At 37.6% G+C, this 20,889-nt stretch overlaps 1 protein-coding gene across 1 annotated transcript in view; it reads left to right on the top strand.

The window, feature by feature from the left end:
* Nucleotides 1–20,889, top strand: part of COL25A1 (collagen type XXV alpha 1 chain) — a 305,105-nt gene that overhangs the window by 158,160 nt on the left and 126,056 nt on the right. Inside the window, exons 4-5 of the mRNA XM_017736775.1 lie at nucleotides 1,214–1,240; nucleotides 19,974–20,000. Of these exons, the coding sequence (XP_017592264.1) occupies nucleotides 19,986–20,000 (15 nt within the window). The 5' untranslated portion in view covers nucleotides 1,214–1,240; nucleotides 19,974–19,985. The remainder of the gene's footprint in view (nucleotides 1–1,213; nucleotides 1,241–19,973; nucleotides 20,001–20,889) is intronic.

The raw sequence follows: 20,889 nt of genomic DNA, 5'->3' as shown, positions 1-20,889 counted from the left end.
GACCTAAATATTTTACTGTAAACTGCATATATTGAGTCATGCTATTACTTATCCTTGTGAGATTTTGACCATGTGCTCAGCAATTCATAGTGACAAATTCATTTAACAAGCAATCAATGGAAAGGCAGGCTTAATGCTTAAAGGTGCTGTTTACTTGAAAGAAACACTCTTTTCCCCAATTTCTTTTGCAGCCCTCCAATGAAGCACAAAGAGCAAACATAAATCGTGATACAGGCTATTTTCCTGTACCAAGGCAATGTGGCAAGAGTTCACTATATGCCTCATTCAGAATGTCTTTGACTTCAGTTCCCCACTGTTTCAGTATAGGTACACTGAAAAAACCCAAACAATCAAACAAACACCCCCACCCCCCCATATAAGCCTTAATCTTGGCAATATTAGCACAGACCTGAAATAGATTCCAAAACTAAGTAATTTTAAGAAGCATCCAACTTCGAATTGAAGTTTCATGCTTGAAACCTGCAAGACTTCATCTTGCTGACGGGCAGCAATGCTTTACATTGTTACAAGCCATGAAAAATGTAATTTCTCTTCCTAATTCACTTCTGTATTTATGCAGACACTGGCTAGGGGCAACTGTTGTGATCTTAAGTATTGTTTTCACCTGGGAGACTGTGGTAATAGTTTTCATTTAAAATATCAAATATTTGTATATCCCACATGAAACTGCATGGAATTAGGTGTAGGTTGTAATTTCAAAGGCTTCTGCAGTGCTCTGTTTATTTTTTTTGTACATGACTACTGAGTAGCACATGTAATAGCAGTCAAAGGCTGGGGAGTTTGAAATTTTTTATGATCATTTACAGCCATCTCAGATTTCTTCTTTGGCACCTCTGTTCTAGTGGAATCTAATACTTTACTGCCTAAGCACTAAACCTTTTTATTTTTAAATTAACTACATATTGCCTGTCAGTTTACATGGCTAATTCTCTCCATAGAAACAGAATTTCACTAGGCCAGTAGCCTTTTAATTAAAGTGCTTATTTAAGTTAAAACACATCCATTGCCAAAGCCTCATTTCTTCACTGTGTAGTACCTATCTCATATTTATTGGTTTGAAATGTCATCACATACAAAACAACTAAGCAATACACGAATTATAATTTCCTAGTGATGTACTCTGCATGTTTGTTATGTCATATGTCATGACTGTGTTGTTAATGTGTCGTACCATTTCATCTCATTCAACCAGGGCCTACCAGGGCGAAATGGCTATCCGGTAATACCATCATATGTTTATGATAGCGATTTATGATTACTCTAAAATCCTGTTGGTGTATTTTGGTTTTTCTTTATTACTGTCAAAATGACCCTTTTTTTTTTTTTTTTTTTTTTTTTGGTGTCTCAGATGCCTAGAAAATGTAGGATTTTCCTTTAAAAACAAAGCTAAATAAAAAGCCTTTGACAAGTTTCTGAAAAGAACCAGACTATTTACAATGCACTGATTGTTTGATGTTGTACATATTTTGTGTTGAGTTTCTTCATTCTTGCATACAAAATTCATAATTAATTAATTCTAAAACTTATTAAGATACTGCATCTCAATTTTCCGTGCTAGAAAGCTGTAGTGTTGCCATATGGACCCTCTGAGTCCTTTCTTTTGATTCTGTCCTGTTTCACTTGACCGCATCATTCAATGCATTTTGAGCAAACTAAAGTGTTATGACAGAGGTCCTAGCAATTGGCTGCAATGACTATCACAGAGTAATTTTTGATAATGGATGCAATGCATTTTCCTGTCAGTTTCATTCACATCTTTAGGATTTATCGCCTGGAAAAAAAAATATGAAATAATGCATCTTTCTAAAATCTATTAATAATACATTTCTTTCTAGTAGTCAGGCAAACTGTCTGCAGCATCCCATTCATGAAAGAAGTATATGCCTGCTGTCACATGGGTATTAGAAAGCAAGTGACTAAACGTGGTAATATATGTGCACAACATAGTGACTGTTGAAGTATAGTAATGATATTACTTATAGCACTTGATAATGTCGTTTAAAGGACCTTCCCATATTGATTTGGCAATCAATAGGCAAAATACAGACAGTGAGTTTTAAAAATATTTCCATTGGTAAAATATAAATTGCATAGCATCTGCAGCTGGAGGACGACTTTGTAGAATCACGGACTTTCAAAATGGTTTGGGTGAGAAAGGAAATTATGGATCATTTAGTTCCAATCCCTCTGCCATGGGCAGGGACACCTTCCACTAGATCAGGTTGCTCAAAGCCCTGTCTAACCTGGCCTTGAAAACTTCTAGGGGTCAAGAACGCTTCTAGGGATGGGTCATCCATAGCTTCTCTGGACAATCTGTTCCAGTATTTCAAAACTCTCATAATTAAAAATTTCTTTCTTATAGCCACTAAAAACTTAATTTCTTTTAGTTTAAAATCATTACCCCTTGTGCTGTCACTACAGGCCTTGGTAAAAAAACCTGTATTTCTCCACACCTTTTTTTTGTAGGCCCCCTTTTAGTGTTGAAAGGCTGCAGTAAAATTTCTCTGGAGCCTTTGCTGAACAATGCCAACTCTCTCAGCCTGTCTGCATAGAAGAGCTGCTCCCTCCCTCTGATCATCTCTGTGGTCCTCCTCTGAACTTGCTCCAACAGGTCCACATATTCTCTTACATTGTAGGCCCCAGAGGTGGACACAATACTCCAGATGGGGTCTTACAAGAGTGGAGCAGAGAGGGAGAATCACCTCCCTTGATCTGCTGGCAACACTTAATTTGATGCAGCCTATTTCAATGCTTTTACTTGGGCAGGTTCTGTAATTGCTGAGTGATGTCACCAATGGATAGTTGAAAGTTGACTGGTGAGGAACTGATCATCCGTGTCAAGAAACCTGCTTGGATGTACTGAAAAAACATTATCAGGTTTCTGAGTGCACATTCCAATTTCTCTTAGAGTGATTTATCTGTGTAGGTGAGTACAAGCTTGTTTCCTTGAAGAGATTTGTTGTGGGATCTGAAAACAATGAAGATACTTCAGAGCCATGGTTCTGTATTGAAATTGCTGAGTCTAATAGTGGTGGTGTTGTGGGCAAACTTTAGTCTGAATGCATTTCTCCTCACGTGTGCATCTGCCTGTGTACAGGCCAGTGTGAGCCTTCAGCAGTGCTTAGCACTTGACTGAGTACTGCTTCTTCCTGCTTGAAAATGACTGGGAATAAAACTGGGCTTTGCTTATTGAAAGTTGTCATATGGCTGAATGTTTCAGTCTTTTCAGTTACAGTCTTACGCTCCTGCTTTGAATGGGAAATATGTAAGTGCAAGTGCAATGTACTTTAAAAGTACTTGTACAGCCCTGTAGAGCTCTATGAGAAGGCTATTAGAGTTCTAAGTTATTTCTCCAGAGTCTTATTTAACTCCTGTAGAAGCCTTTTTACTTAAATCTCTATTGGATTTTATGGGATATTCTGTGAGGATAGTGATGTGTATCTGCCACATACCACCTAAACCTAATGCAGCTCTCTCACAAAAGCAAGTGGCTGTTTTCTCCAATACTTAAGTTTTCTTTGCCTGTGTTTATTCTAGTTTTTAAAGATACTTTAAAAAATAAGTAATTACAAGTAAAAGGAATTACAGTGAGAAATCTAAGTTCCCAGGAAGATATATCACCAAAAATCAATAAAATGAGTGGGGCTTACTGATAATGAGTAACTCATTTTTTAAGGGATTTATAAAACCATGATTAACTGGTTATTATTTAAGGCACCATGAATACTAAAAAAAATGTACACTGGTGCAACTTCTTTTTCCTCATGACAAGCTTTGTATAACAGACAGTGACCAAATTCAGAATTGTGACTCTTTCAGCTTGAGTTTAAAATTGAAATAGACTATCACATCTACTCAAAGAAAAAAGAGCGCACAAACATTGGAGGATGACAGGCATTTGTTGCAGGGATTTTGTATGACAGTGTCACTTTGGAAATGGTGCTAGAACTTGGAAAAAATACATGCATACATACACACCCTTAAAGAAAACCCACACCAAATCCTCCCTGCAAAATTACCCAACCACTAAAAAAAGTAATATGTTGTGAATGCAGTGAGGAGGCCAAATACACAAACCTTGGGGTTTTGTAAACCTCTGTAGGTTATATAGGTAGCAGTTATTTACCATTTCCCCTTGAAAAATTGAAGCAAACAGAATTTTTCTCCTTGCCGCATTTCCCAAGCAGGGGAATACATCAAACTCAACATCCAAGTAAATCATCCTGGAAGTTGCCACATGTGTGGTGGAAAAGCTGCACTTCTTCAGAATTAAGTGTCAGAATATGGAAATACCCATAGAGCATGTCTTCATAAACAGAGAAGTGGGGAAATTTCTCCTATGTCTCTCCATGACAGTCAGTCTGCAGAGCACTTTGTGCATTTACAAGACTTTCAGGAGCCGTGGAGAGAGTGGCTGCTCCAGGTGACCATGTGCCTTGTATTAAATCCCATTTCTTCTAACATCCTTGTTTCATCTTCAAGAAATGTAGACAGATTCCTCTCTTGAACAAAAGAAAAAGTGTCTAAATTGGAGATTGTTCTTCCGTAAGTGTCAAATATCATCACTTGATAAAATCTGAAATGTAGATCTTTGAAATCTCACCTGTTAATTAATTTAAAATTTTCCTAGCTCTCAAAAGACTTACGTCAACATAACAAAGGGGCAAACCTTAGGAGTGCAGGTAGAGGCTTTCAATTATTCTTTAGCCTGATCTAATTCCTTCTTGATTACAATACGTCTTTGTCATCATGCTTCTGATTCTTGCGCCCATAAAATCTTGTCCCAACATACCTTGAGAAAAGCTGTTATCCTGATCTGTAAGGAATTTCAGGTTGCTGTTGTAAGTCTCTGGTTTCTTCTCACCTCATTTTCTGTTCGTATATTGCAAAAGGCAAAGAGAATTCCAGGCAGAACAGTGGAGGGCTGTGAGGCATTTGAGTTGGAAGAAATAGGCCTGGTGGGGAAGAACATGAAAACCATCCTTGTGAGAAATTGGTAAAAGGCCTTTTTTTATCCTGCTGTGTTGCTTTGTCTTTGATGGTGCTTCATATTTTGTGTTCTTCTGTGTCTCCAGTTAGAGATTGGGGCTGCCTAGGCCAAAGTGTAATAAGTAGCAGTGTCTCTGGATATACATAAAATTAATCCCATCCAAGTGCAAGTTTTTCAACCTCAGATACAATGTTAACTCAGCTGCTGTAAAACAAATAAAATTGGAATAATCAAAAGAGAAGAAATGAGCAATGGTCATGAGGTTTTTGTCTGTAATTAAACATAGCCTATGGCAATATTAAGCATTTTTGCAACAGCTGTTGTATTTCTAGTAGCTGGTCAGATCTCCTACTTTTCAGAATCATACAAAAATATAAAAGTCTAACCTCAAGGAGCAGCTATCTCAATTCCTGACCTTACCCTGAGGATTTGGCTTGCTGATCCTATAAAATTTCCCAGTTTACAGCATTTTTTTTCCTCAACAGGTGTCTTCACAGACCACCTTTTATTTTTGGCATTTGCCCAACATAATTCTTAGGCATATGGCGGCAAAACTTTTGCAATAAATTTCAGGTTTGGTAGTGAAACATTGCAAACTATTTCAGGTTTTGATTTTTTTTTTCCTTTTAAATGAACAGAAAATTAAAAACATATTGAATCTCAGCAGCTTCTTTGTACTGTGAATTTAGTACGTGTTTTCTCAGTTTATATGCTTTATCCTTGTATTCAGTCATGATAGAAGAGATTGGCTTAAGAGACACGAGGTTTTCAGTTGATCCATTTGCCTCAAACTCCTTGCTTCTTCTCAGGGAGTGGAAGGAGATACAATTGGTCAGGTGTCCATCTTAAAAAATTCCTGGGTTTACTGATGTCTTTGTTTGGAACCATATTCAATAACAGTATCCTCAGCAAACCCAAATAGATGGTTCAGGTTAAACAAGTGCAATGTTAAACTTGCTGCCATGCAGGTTAACTTTGTAATATTTCTGTGCTGTGAGAACTAGAGGAAGGTTGTAAAAATGTGGTAATTTTTGTAAACATACTGTAGCTGAGGACATACTGATAATATTCAGCAAATAAACTTCCAGTTTTTCCTACAAATTGTGGGATGTCTAAATCTTCACGGCTAAGTACTGTCTGTGGCCTTTGTAATCACATCGGTCACATTCATACAATTACGGGGTTTTACAACCTTCGGTTCTGGAAATAACATGTAATACAATTCATGAGTTTAATTTTTAATTTAGTTTTTAATTTTTTTGTATGCCAGTGTTTTCACAGTGATTGAAGATAACTATATAACATGATTCTAACAGAAAATTTTGAGACCTCTTAAAATTACTATTATTAAAGTTGCAATTAATTCTGTGTCACAGAAACGAAGCTGCGCATCAACACATTTATTAGCCTCTTACAAGGCAGTTGCCATTTTGAATGAACTATGTTCTGAATCCTCTCATTTGTTACATTTGTGTAATGCTGACTGCATAAATAAGAGAAGGCAGTGTTTATTTCTGCAGCTCCCTGGAGGAAACTCAGAGAGCCCCAAGCTATTCCTTTTCTGTGACTATGACAGTACAGGAGAAACTGCTTCATCTGCAAAAGCCAGCAATATAAAAAGATATCTCCACCCTTTTCTTCACTGAAAATTATAGAAATAAATTGCCATAGATAAGCTAGAGGAGAAAGTCCACATAGTGATTTAAGAAGATTACTTGTGCTGCAGTAAAAGCCTGCCTATATAGTATGTCCTGGTTTAAACTCATTAAACTTTCTAAATTATTTGTGTCCATTTTATACGTAGCATTACAAATAAGGATGTAGAAAACCAATAGGAAAATAAAACAACATTCTAATGAATAACCTCAGTGTATGGATTAATAATACAGACAATTGTTACCATATGCTGGATCCACCAAGACCCTCTTTGAACTAGCATTTTCCATCTCGGATGCACGGACTCTGATATTGTAAAATCCACATCTCTGCATGGGACTTTCTAGATGTCGGTGTGTGATTAAAAACTGAGCATGAAATGCTAGGATACTGAAGGCTATGAATGAGTCAGTACAGTTTTGATTCACAGCTGACGTCAATTCAAAATGACACAAACCCATATATCTATCAGATAAATAAAGATTTGTAGCTGATGGTAGATAGATAGGGGGTAGGTGTAATTTAAGAATTAAATGTATTTTTTCAGTACTTTCCTCTGCAGACTTAGAAATTGCCCTCTTCTCTTTCATAATAAAGCATGTGTAGGTAGAGAAAGGAATTAAGCTGGTTTGTCATTTTTTTGACAGCATACATACATTTCTGGTCTCTCTGGGCTACTCCACTGAGTTCAGCTTGGCAGCTTAGCAGGTGCCATGCAGAAGGCTGTGGTTAACATCTTCACATTTATGCTCTGACAGGCTTAATTAATGCTTGAACTGTACCTAAGATCATTCATACTTGCTTTTCGTCAGGCCTGCCACTTGAAATTTTCCAGTCATTTCCTCCCAATGCACGATGTAGCTCTCTGGTGAAACAGAACAAGCTTTATTTATGAAATAAACTACCTTGGAGCAAAATTTTCTGTTCCAAAAGATTTTTGATTCTAGGTCTAATTTTTCAATTTGTGTTTGATAGTTGTGGGTGGATGTAGAGTGATTAACCAGTGGTGGTTAAAAATGCCTCTTGGGATTTGCCTGAACCGTCACTGTCTCACAAGAAGCTTTGAAATTCAAAGACAAGGTTAAATCAATTACAATAGAAATCCTGTGTAATTACTTAATGGTTGGATTTGATGATCTTAAAGGTCTTTTCCAACCTAAGTGATGCTATGATTCAGTTTATATCTGTCACAAATGTGAAGGCAAATCCTAAGATACCCTATAAGAATTCTTAAGTCATCAGTTCCTTCCCCTGGAAGGGGGGCTACAAACATGATTCTGAGATTTTCTTTCATGCTGGATTTTTAATTTTGATTTCTGATACTCTGAATGATCTGTAAAACTGTACTACCCATACTGCTCCCAGATGACTAATCCCACGTGGGAGTTTAAATGCATTGTTAATCCTAGTTGAGGTCAAGGGGTGTAAAATTTTGTTGAAGAAACTTGTTCCTAAATTGCTAGACTAGGTGGTTGGATTCTGTGATTTCCAGAAAGTGCAGGGTGATAGTGTTTCCTAGAAGCACTTCTGCTTCCCTCTGCAGTCAGCGTTCAGATTCCATTTAGGAGAGAGGCGATATGAGGAGAGGAACATCTGGAGCAGGCAGTCACCTGAACTGGCTCTTCTTTACAGGGCTGAATGAGCAACTGTTTCCCTACTGGGAATCAAAGTGGTTTTTGATACGCCTGGACTGGGCCCCACACTGGTTAGCATCATTCAGTAATTACACAACAATGATTTGGCTACTGTTTGTCAAGGGTTCTTAGCTCTATGGTTTTGGATTGCTTTTTTAGTGCCAGGAGTCAGCTGGTAGATCAAAGCCTTTAAGTGCTTTTTCCTCCATTATGGGGATCTTGAGATGGGCACATTTAGTGTGCTGCATCTTTGCCTCTTGAACCACAGGGAAAATTCTAGGCTGTTTCTTGGACTGTTATTTTTGTTTTTTCACCTTTCTACCGGTGCATATCAAAATCAAGATCGGTTAAAGACATTTCTGAAAGCAGACATACTTGTCTGGAGGGAAAGATGTATACAAGCAGTGTGGAATGTCAGTTGGAAGGTTTTTCCATGACGGTGTAGGATATAGATCATAAATCATCCTCAGAAAATGGTTTTGAAATTTTTTTTTGTTGGGATGATTTTTTTTGTGTTTGGTTTTGGGTTTTTTTTGGGGGGGGAGGGGTGGTTGGTTTTTTTGGTTTTGTTTTGGGGTTTGTTTGTTTGTTTGTTTTGGGGTTTTTTTTGTTGTTGTTGGTTCCCTCTCCCTGCCTGCCCAGTTTAAGCTAAAGCACTTAACATTTATTGGTTTTGCTAGTATTGATATCTAAAAAGTACTGATAATCTAACAGAGAACCACTGAGTTAAAAACTCTTTTTGGATTATTTTGTACATGTTCATGGTAGCTATTCCTGGTGTAAATAAGAGAAATTTTGTTCTTTGCTGCTTTGACTCATGAAAAGCCATCCATGTGCATGAGTACTCATGAGTTGAAAAGTTTTTTGATGTAGAAATCAGTTTCTTTCCATGATACTCTAATGGAAATAAACTGCTCTTGGAAGGCTGACATTCTAGCAAGTGAATAAACCTAGAAAAAATTTGGAAGTTTTCAAAAGTTATACTATTTTTTCTGTGACCGTTCTTCATTTTACACATCTAACATTTAAACATTGCAACTAAGATAAGCCAAGTTTTACGGGTAGATTTTTCTACTCCTCAGTGCGCAGATTTTTATGAAACAGGAGTTGTGTCACTATACTGGACTTAAGCTTACATTCAATTTCATATTTTAGTTCAGTCATATTAGATATATACACTGAGGTTGTGGATTCCAGCAGTCGGAATGATCTTAGTTTGCCACTTGCAGTTAGTTTCAGAGGGTGATATTAATAATGGTAGAGTTTTCCATGGGTGAGAGTGAACATTGAAAGAAAGTGCTCCAAAAGAATCAAGAGCAGCATACAGCAGTTCAATAACTTTTGTTATGCATAATGTAGTATTTGCATTCCTAGTCATTGAGAAAGTGCAATTGTAGCTTCCTTTTTTTAACAGGAGAAAGACACGAGTCAGGCCTGTGGTTTTCATTCAGGTACTCTGATTAGCCATTCTCCAAAGAGAAAATGACCTCAACATTTCCACTTCCAGCTGTGCGAATCAATTATCCTGATTTTTTCTAATCCACTCTGAATACGATAGGAGATCTCTCATTTTAGGTCTCTGCCCTTAGGGTATGTTAAGTGTAATCTGGTATTACCATCACATCCAAATTTTTTCTCCCTAGATGGGAAGGCAAAGAACCACTTATTTTTCTTCTTCATGCTGTCACCAGCTTCTGCAAAAATCGTTTTATAATCTTGAAAACCAGTTATGTCAGAAGAAAGTAATGAAAATGTTTTATTTTGAGGTATTCATGTGTGGGTCCAAAAAATTTAAAAGAACAGTCTAGAGAGTTTGAGATTAAATGAACTAATGAGTTTGGTAAATGCTTGGAGATTTTAAGCTGTTGCACTGAACTGTGTTCTGCCTTTGAATTCATGTGTTCAGCTCTGGTGGACTTCAATTTAACTTGTATAATTTGACTGAAATCAGGAAGTAGCCAAGAGGAGTGCATGATTTGCTGGAGTATGGCTCTAAAAGACACAGGTATAACATATTTGGATTTTCAAGTTTTCTTGGCTGGAGGGGTGGCCCATGTTCTATTGTAGGTCAGATTTCAGTAACTTTTGCATCCTTGATTAGTTTTGTTGGTCAAATTTACTTGTTTCTGTGCAGCAGTTGTCAGGGAAGAAAGAAGGATTTCTCTTCATGCAAGGAGGCACTGGCTGTACTTGGAATTTAAAGGGAATTCAGAATCAAAGTAGTCCGGTGTTTGTGTGACAGACCATTAGGACAGAGGTCTTAAATTGATGGGACAGGGTATTAAGATGGTAAGTGAAGTACTGTGCAGCTCCCCAGTTAATATATCTAGTAAAAGCACAGACTTGGAAATAAAGATGCTGTATGCCTGGCTGAGCATTTCACAAGCTCTTAATGATCTTGTTTTCGAAATCACAGTAGTAGAAGTTCCTTATGGAAACTGATCGTGATTTGCCTGAATTTTTTTTTTCAAGAACCGGCCATCTTTTCTTGAAATACAAATTCTTTTCGTTGCTACATCCCTCTTTCCTTGTTAAATTGGGGAAATAGAACAAGTGGTGCATCATTAAAAAATATATACGGAAGTGTTTCAGGAAGAAAGAGTGAAAAAAGTTGTATTGCATCCCTGAATTCTGCTTTATTTCTGTGATTGAAATAATCTTTGTAAGTGTGCTTCCTATGTTTTTTTCCATGATGCTTTGTGGTTTTTGGGAATTTACTGGGTCCAGTCACTTTGGAGGCAGCATAGTTATGTACAGCACCATCCCACTAAGAAGTTATTTAGGCTATTGTGTGTTTAGAACAACAGGAGTGTCTTTACACTAACTGCATGCATATTTTTGCCCTTTAAATCTGATAGGTACATGACAGAAGTATCTGAATGGACATGCATGTACAAAATTTTATGTTCCAGTATCTGATGGCATATGGCAGCTGAAAGCACCTGCTTTGGAGTTTAATGTCGTGTATCTGCACAAGCTTCTTTTCCTTGTCCTGGAATTCTTCAAACAAAGCTTTCTTCAACCTCATGATAGTTGAAAGAGATTGGGGTGTTTATTTATAAATGCTTCAGTACCTTGGCTCTTAGTTTTGTTCTCTTTTAAACCCTTTGTTGTAACTGTTCTCTTTTATGGAGATGTATCCACTCTGGTTGATGTTCTTCATTGCAACTCAAAACCAGAAGTATCTCTATGGCAGCTCTATTTTTTCTTAATTCCCTGGGAGACTCATTCAGAATATTTGCCTCTACAGGCAGATAAAAGGAGCATGATGGCAGGATTCTTTTATCCTAATGGAGCAAAAATCATTTTATGTTCCTGCTCCTGAGTTTGTCAATTTTCCAAAGCTGATGTTTCCCCTGAGGGAAGGTGAAAAAATTGGTCTCTGAAGGTTACATTCATATAATACTGTGTTATATACCCACTATAGTTTCATTTTTCTGTAATAGACCTTACTTCCCCTAAAAAGAAAAGATCTATAGAAGCCAAAAATCAGGTTGATGGAAAGAAGTGAAATGGATTTTTTTTTTTCCCCCACATTCTGTAAAGCCATCGAAACACAGGTAATAAGAAAGATTGTTCTTTAACAGAGTCTCAGTGAGCAAATGGATTTGCTTCCATGGTGGTGTGAGGAGACAGATTCTTCAGAATTATCCCAGAAGAACAAAAATCAAATTCATCAAAGTCATCATGCCACAGCTGTTACAACAATCTATCTCCTACTGAATGCTAGCCAGCTAATTTTTGAGAAGTGACATTTTTCACAGTTTATTGTTTTCTCATCAACACGGCACCAACCACATCAAATATAATCACCCGGTGATGTTGGCATTGATGAATTAGCCATGTGCTTTCTATTTACAGATACAGGAGTTTCAATTTCTTTGGGTGAAAAGAGAAGTTTTAGGTAGAATGTACTAGGAGTTTTCTCTCTGGTCTGTATGTTTTCCATGTTCAAGTACTTGTTAAGCTATGCTGGAATTCAGTAGCATAACCAAGTATTTTTACAGAAACACGTAGTTCTGCAAAACTTCACAAGACTGACTGTTTTAATGGGCTATGGTGAAACATTTTCGCTCCATTCTTTACCAGAACTTCAACTATGTTGCTCTTACTCTTTCTGGGGTCAACAGTAGTTTCCCTCTGCACTAATTTGTCATACAATATGACTGTACAGATGTAGTAGATGCTAGCAAGAGGCACAGGCTACAAGGAGGAAAACTGTCTGGGAATAATCTTCTTGCTAGTCTGATGTATGAAGACAACAGAGGTACTCCACAGTTTGGGATTCACAGTCATACAGGGCCCTTTTTTTACATATATATTTGCAATGTATGCAGTGTTGGCCATGATAAACAGAAGGATGTCTACCCAGAGTCTTTGAGAAGGTTCCTTCCGACTTGGATCTGTCCATCTCTTTCTCATGGTTTTTTCTTACATACATATTTCAGCAGCAAGAGCAGTCATAGTGCTCAGATACTCAAAAAATGCATCTGCACCACAAGAAACTGCCTTTCAGATTTCCTGCATAAACTATAAAAATAAAAAGTATCTTGGCAATTATTTTTCAGCTGTGAAATATGCTTTTGTAAAGCTGTGACTATAATTTTTCTTGCACAGAACTCTTTGTACTCCCTTATTGTTACCATATGCAGAGCTTTTTTGTAGGTCAGCCACTCCGTGAATAGCCAAACTCTGAACAATTTTTTCTTCCTTAAATTGCTTACTTCTAGACATAACCAGTCCATCTTATAATGTAAAGGAGCTATTAAGAGTATTCAGACTGCAAGTAGGGCTCCCAGCTAAGAGTCTTGCAATATAGAGTGATGTTGTTCCAAGAAAAAGTTTTGGAAATTGTACCTGGCACTTCTTGCTTATTTTGGAATATTTAAAACTGTTCCTCATCTTCCATCTTATTCCACTATTGATAATTTTCATCATCTAATTTAGGTTAATATGGCCACTAGAACCATTTAGTGAAATTCATAGCTTCAGGTCATGTGTCCTTTTGTTTCTTGAAATTCGAAGTAACTAAAAAGTATGGAAAAACACAAACATTTTCTTTTCTGTAACAACAAAAGGTGTAAGAGGTAACTGTTAACATTGGCTTATTGCTTTGCATGTGCATGCTGCATATTTTTCTGTACTGAAGGCACTGCACTTGACAGGTGGATTAAAATATAAATTTGAATAACTTCTGATTACCTTTATGTTCAGGAACTGGACTCAATGCTGAAAACCTAGTTTAGGCATGGGGTAACTTTTCTGGCTGATGGAGCCTTAATCATGGTGCTGCAATTCATCACTCTCCAGATTTTATCAGGATGTGGCTTTTAAGAGTCTTCTCTGCTTCCACTGTATGCTTTGAGAAACTTGCTGGTTTGATAATCTTGTAGGAATTTTTTTATGAGAGAATTAATACATGGCTTGCAAACATGTGAGAGATGCCTGGGATTACAGGATAATTCTAGCAAGCTATTAAGAAAGCCATTCCATGAAAATGATATCAGTGAGGTGTTTTGGGGAGGGGTTGTAGTTCAGATCTTGAATGATTAATTCTGCACCAGTGGTTTGAATGAGTCTAGGAAAGATGGTTCTGAAGGTTGAAGGTGATAAAGTCTCTAGCAGTTAAGATGGGGTACATAAGTTTCTGGTCAAGAAAATTAAGCAGCCTAACAGCACTGTCAATTTTGTTTTTAAAGAAACCCATTTCATTTAAACCTCTGCATCTCTACCTCAGAACACAGTTAGACTTTGCAGTCTCCAGGTGATGATCCATCTAGCTGAAGTTTATGTCTCAAGTAGTAACTGGTACAAATTGCTTGAGGGTAGAATTCAGGAAACTCTGAAATTGACTTTTTTAAAAGAGCCTTGTAGTGCTTCATTTGTCATTGTCAGTAATTTTGCTTTTTGCAGTAAAGAGGCTTTAGAGAGGCTCAGTTCATCTTTCTTGAACTCTTTGAGCCTTTTCTTTTTACAGTAAAGTTTTCTCCTGCCCAATCTGGATTATTTGTTTTTGGTTTGGTTGGGGATTTTTTCTATAATATCCTGATTGCTGGCCTGAGACACTTGTTGCAGGTTGATTTAGTGCACTTTTCTTCTCCCAAACGTGGAACAAGTGACTTCTGTACCTGGGCTGTTGTCTCCCATTGATCTTAACAGCAGTCATTTTCAGTCATTGAAAAAGAACCAATAATGTTTCATCAGTAGGAGAAATTTAGCTTGTTGATCTTATCATGCTCACTGTTCATATAAGCTCTAAAGCAAAACTTCACTAAGAAGAAATCTCATCAGACTTGCTAGGAATACTATATTATCTAATAAAGTCAGACTTGATAAACCTGTAATTAAACAAAGAGGAGAAAAAGAAAGAAATCCACCATTTAATGAAAGAAAGAAAGAAAGTCATTATTTTAATGGTATCATAGTGAGGAAACCTGACAGTGGTGGGTTTTTTGACTTCTATCAGTCTAAAGCTAAAATAGGTGTTTTGAAAAGATAATGTGTCATCTTTCACCTCACCAGAACTTAATGGGGATGATGTGTGAACCTGCAGTTTGAGACAGATTTTTTTTCTTTTTTTTCTTCCTCCACATAGGTATTTTTAAGCTCAGTCTGACATAGTAACTGGCATGCAGCTTATAAAGCTGCTGTGAAGCTGATTTGTGCTTTCTCCTGAATGTCCAGTTGTATGTGTATTAACATAAGAGATTTTCAGGCAGCTGCAGGTAACAATCTAACAATCAAATTTATGGTAGATTGTTTATAAATGTGGAATAATTAAGTCACATAATTTTGTCAGGATAAGAGTTTCTACTTTCTGAAAGAAACAAACCAAACCAAACAAAGAAATGAAACAAAAAACCCTCTTCCTTTACATAGGGTGTGGTTTTTCACCTTACAAAGATGGAAAAATATCTGTTTTCTGTTTGTTGTATGTCCTGGTTCACAACTCAGTGTTCTGATGAGTATTCCTTAATTGAAAAAGATCACTGAAGTATGAGTGGAGAAGTTAAGAATAAGAAGATAATCTATAGCTTCTTCTTTTTCTTTCTTTGGAGGATTCTTTTATCACACAGTAAATTTCAACACGTGACATCTTTTCTTATCTTTGCTTTTCAGTGAGAAATTTCTGAAGAAATTATCACCTTAAAGCTACCTGAAGTAATAATATTTACCATCTATTTGACAGAAACTCTCCGAAGGTTTCTGGTGCCCTTGCTTACGTAGTCACTTTCTAAGAAAAACCCCTAAAATCCTTAAAATAGTTACCTGCTGAGTAACACATACGTACAAAGATATTGCTTAAATGGAAAGCAACTGATTTTGTGAAGCATTGAAAATCTGGTTAAAAGTAGTTTTCTTTGAGGGAAATTCTGTTTCCATCATTCTTGAGGAGTGGAAGCTGCTTTGTGCAAAACCAGACTGAAATGGCACTCATCCTCTCCTAACTCTTCATGTGTTGTCTCTGTCCAGTATAGGGTTGTTACCCAGGTAGTTAAGTGCTAAGTAAATAGTTGGGTGCTATTTGGAAAAGAAGAAATCTACTGTACAAACAGCTTCTGAGGATTCTGGAAAAAGAAATAAGTGTATGTAATAGTGTAAGTAAATATCCAGTGTCATGATTTAAACCCAGCTGGCAACTCAGCCCCAAATAGCTGCTCACTCACACTCCCCTGGTGGAATGGGGGAGAGAGTTGGAAGGCTAAAAGTTAGAAACCCCCTAGGTTCAGGTAAGGACAGTTGAGTAGTGCTGTGCACACAAGCTGTGCACACAAGCCAAGCAAAGAAAGGAATTAACTCAATGCTTCCCATGGGGAGGCAGGTGTTCTGCCACCTCCAGGAGAGCACAGCTCCAGCACACCTAATGGTTGTCTGGGAAGACAAAGGCCATCACTCTGAATGTAAGCTTCCTTCCTTTTTCTTCCTTCATCTCTATATGCTGAACATGATGCTGTGTGGTATGGAATATCCCTCGGATCAGTTGGGATCAGCTGTCTCAGCTGTGTCCCCTCCCAGCTCCTTGTGCGCCCCCAGTCCCCTCGCTGGTGGGGCGGGCTGAGAGGCAGAAAAGGCCCTGATGCTGCGTAAGCACTGCTCAGCAGCCACTGAAACATCTCCATATTATCAACACTGTTTGCAGCAGAAATACAAAACACAGCCCCACATGAGCTACTGAAAAGAAATTGAGCTCTGTTCCAGACAGACTTGCTACATCCAGCCATAGCATACATTTAAAAGTGGAAGTGGAGACCTAAAGGGGAAATGCACAGTCCAGAAGGAATGTTTTCAATACCATCTCTAGTATCTACAGTAAATGAAAAAATATTTAGGGTACATGTGTTCTCTAAACCTACTCATCCAGTTCGTCTTCATAATTCATTGTCTTGTCTCATTTTCTAAACTGCATTACAGGGATTGTGGTAGGGAAGACCATGTATTTGGTACTTCTTGTCAAAAATTACTTTCTAATCTGTAGTGGCCATTATTTTATAGAACACAGCAGAAAGTAGGTCGATCTACATAGCACAGCTCTGAAGACATTCAAGTTTAAGACTATCACTTAAATTCTTTCTCTAAAAATGAATGAAAAGATTAAACTGTCCCTATCTCAAAAGAAAATTACTTGGAGTGTTCCGTGAGGCTTCCAGTGCAATCATGTCATGAATTTCAAAAAATATTGTCATATATAGGATTTTTCTCCTGAAACAACCTCATGTACTATTTCAGCTTATCTTTCTCATCCGGCCTGTATTTGTTGTGGAGATTCTCATCTTTTCCACTTTTAAAAAGTGCTTTTTCTCTCTAACACTAGTAATTGAGGAAAGAAGGAAATTGCCATGTTTGGCTATTAAAGAGTCAGTATTTTTATAATGAAGGAATAGTATTCTGTTTCACCGTATTTTTTTTTCTGGAAGGCAGTGTGACTCAAGCCAGTTTTGCCTTTTTCCTCTACTCTACAACGCAAATCCCAGAAGAGATTTTGAGACTTCAGACCAAGTAACCCTGATACAAATGGAGTCATGGGAGAAATCCCTATTATTTACATTCCTGTAGAGAAGCAGATGCTTCTCCACAGCCAACTGGAATTTTCTGTTTCTTCTTTAAGAGACTCTTCGAGATGCTGCATATAGTTCTTTAATTCAAGGACAAGAGCTGTGTAGCATGGATAAACAGTGGCAAAACTTCAATAGTAGTTTTAAAATACCTGTCATTGTAAGGGAGCCCAAACAGCCTTTTTTTCCTATGATAAAGAAACATTCCCTAAAAACAGTGCTTATGCTCACAATACAAGCACTGATAGAGGTGCAAGAGCTGTTGATTGGTCCCTCTAAGCCAGTTTAACCCCCTAATCTTCCTTCTACAAATACTTGCATAATTATTTTCTGTATTCATTCATCATAAGAATAATTAAATCTGTTGGGCTAAGCTTGCAGCGAACCTAACAGTTAAACTTAGCTGCTGTTCCACAAAGACCTGTGGGGAACTTTATATACTTACCATGACCTCACTGTTGAGTGTTTTAACTGGTAGTATCTCTAGCTTGTTTTTGAGAAGCAGAGTTACTCATAACCAGAGTTCAGCTCAGCCTTCATTTTTGTACCTGCAGCAGACTGTGTGTGTAAATATTACTAGGTAAATATCCTGTAGTACCCAGTGCTAGAAAAAATCTGGGATAACTAATAACTTGGAAATGCCTTAATTTTTGGGGTGTATAGAACCATATTTAGAAATTTGCGAAATAATTATGAGAAAAATACTGAGTGCTTTATGTGTGCTGCATGTGTGGAATCAAGAGGCACAGAGGAAACATAATAATAGAAGCTGTACCATTTTAATGCATTGGACAGTGTTACTTTCTTCTTCCTTGCTACCAGGGAAGGACTGTTCAGAGATAACATTTGAAAGATACTGTAGGTCATCCCAAGAGTCACAAACTTTCCTAGGCTGTCAGCACATGAATAAGGTGGTGGTCATGCAGACAGCCAAGATACTGATGACCCGTTTTACACTCGCAGCATGTCATCTACTCATGATGTGACAGGAAACCACAGTAAGGGCTGGCGGGAAAGTGAGGTAAGGCATTTTATTCCCACAGGGCTTCCCAGACACAGTAACTAGTTATTGGATCTGACAAGTAGGTTAGTGCACAGGCTTCTTAAAAAGCCAATACTGTACCAAAAATAATGAGCTTGACAATGTGTGCATCCAACTGACGCCCTTGTTCATGTTAAGTATGTCTGGAATTTTTGGCATAGTCCAGGATGTAGGGTGGGAGAAGACAGATACCTAGGGAACTCACTAGGTGATGTGGCAGCAGTTTTTCATAGTGCTTATTACTTTCTCAATAGCTTGTTGAGCTAGCTCAATACATGTCTACCTATATGTAGTACATATCAGTAATGGTGCAGAAGGTATGAATATACACTCCTGGATGAAGGAGTCCCCAGAACTCCTGCAGACCTGATTTAGACTAGACTTCTATGCTGATTGTTAGCTCACAAGCCAAAGTAGTGCTTAGGAAGGGGGCTAAATGCAGCAAGGATAAAATAGGTGAACTTAAAGCCAGCAAATATGTTATGTGCTGTCTTAGCAGCAGTGATCCAAATGTAGGAGTGTGAGCAGTCAGCCCTAGGGACCCATATGCTTCGGAGAGGCAGACTGGAGAGAGGTGCCTGTGAAGCTCCAGGGGAAAGTCTGGATTTATTTAAGAGAAAGCTTCTCTTCAGCAGACACAAAGTAGTGTCCCGTTTGCATAGGGCAAATACCTGAGAGCTCACAATTTCAGCCTAAAACATTAATTTAATGGAAGAAAGAAACTACTCTTCCTGCTCTTATTCCATTGTCAATGAAAGTTAATCTGACTGCTCACTGTCAGAAGACATAGCAAATAAACATTACATTTAAAATTAATCCAACTTCCTTTAGCTCTCTTCTCTCTCCTCTGATCACCTAAACAGGCAGTTGATACAAGACCAATCACTCAGTTACAACAGCATACATCCACTTTAAATCCTTTGTATAATTTGCATTCATATAACTGCAACCAACTTCTTCACTCTGAAGGAAATAAGTAACTTGCAAAGTACTAGTGAGGAAAATTCCATGTTCCCCAAGGGAAAAAAAGCAGAGTAAGGCACAGGACTTCTTAGACAAAGTGTGGGTGGAAATCTTTAGTACCCCTGTGACCTGCCTGAGCTAAAGTTTCTTATTAATAATCATTTCTATAATGTTAATTTAAATACAGATTAGTTAAAAGATTTTATGTTGCAACCACATAAATAAATAGGCTAAGTAAGTAGCTGTTTTAAAGAAAAATACACAAGCAAGATGCATTATTTCATATGTTTGGTTATTTTGGATCACTGTGATTTGCCAGACTAACAACTCCTTCATTGCATGTTCAACCTGTCTTTTGTTAAACACCAGCTATTGCTTGGCTACTTCCCACCATGCTGTTTTTATTAATCCTGTCTTAGGTCTGCTTCTTTTGTTGTTTCTTTTCTGTGCCTTCATTCTCAAAGTATCTTTAAGATACTGCATTTAGCTGCTGACATAGAGTTACACATCTACTGAAGTCCACAGTATTCCTCAAGTCTGTTTTTTTTTCCCCTCATCTTCAGTGTTCCTCTGATTTAACTGTTCCATTTTGTTTTGACTTTTGATTATCCCAGGGTCCGATTGGTATGGATGGAAAGCTGGTAGGTGATTTGTTCAAAACCAGTGTAATTTAGGTCTTTCACATATTCCCCTCTTTACTTTTTTAAATATGCTGACATATAATCAAATACTGGCTTCCTTCAGCATAACTTAGTTCAACTCCAGTAGCGTGGATTTTTAACAGGTTGCTGAAAAGCCACTTCAGTCTTTTGTGCCTACGCAAGGAAATGGAGGTCAGCTCTGCTCCTCCTGTTTCCTTATCATTTTCTGTCTGAATTAGACTGGAAGACAGATGTTCCTCCTTGGGTGCTCTGTCCAAGGATAGTTTGGTGGTGCCTTTCAAACAGCAGGATATCACTTCTGGCTACATTTCTGTGACTCTTGCTGCTTTCCTTCCTCCACAAATTCTTAATTTTTGTGTTTTAATTTCTGTGCCTGGATTTTGTTGGCTGATTAAATCTGAACGGCCTCGTGTCTCATAATAAATGCATTTGTATGATATTCCAGATAATCTTTAGGGATATCCTGCTTGAATTAAGTTTAGAAACAACCTTTAATTTTATGCAATGCATTTGTACTTGTGTGTATATTTATATAGCTTTATGTTTGGATGTATGAGCCTGGAAGTTTATGTTCCCAGCTCTTTAAAGATTAACACCATTGCAAAGGTGTGAAAATCCAGTTTTGGCACTTTCTCATGTTCCTTATATTCCTTTTGCTCCCTCTCTTTTCTCCCTTCCCATGGCACCCCTTTTCACTGATACCCTGGATACCTATTTTCTTTTCTATCATTTTACTTACTACAAGCCCCATTTCCTTTGCAAGCTCAACTTGTTAACTTGCAGTGTCAACTTTCATTTTCTTCTCTTTCTTTCCTGTGCTCCTTGAGGTTTCTTTCTACTGTTAAGTAACTTGTCTGTGAAGTTCGCA

This window comes from Corvus brachyrhynchos, unplaced genomic scaffold (assembly GCF_000691975.1).
Source record: "Corvus brachyrhynchos isolate BGI_N302 unplaced genomic scaffold, ASM69197v1 scaffold175, whole genome shotgun sequence".
NCBI classification, from domain to species: Eukaryota; Metazoa; Chordata; class Aves; order Passeriformes; family Corvidae; genus Corvus; species Corvus brachyrhynchos.
Note: the sequence above shows the minus strand (reverse complement) of the source record. Positions and strands in the feature narration are given on the sequence as shown.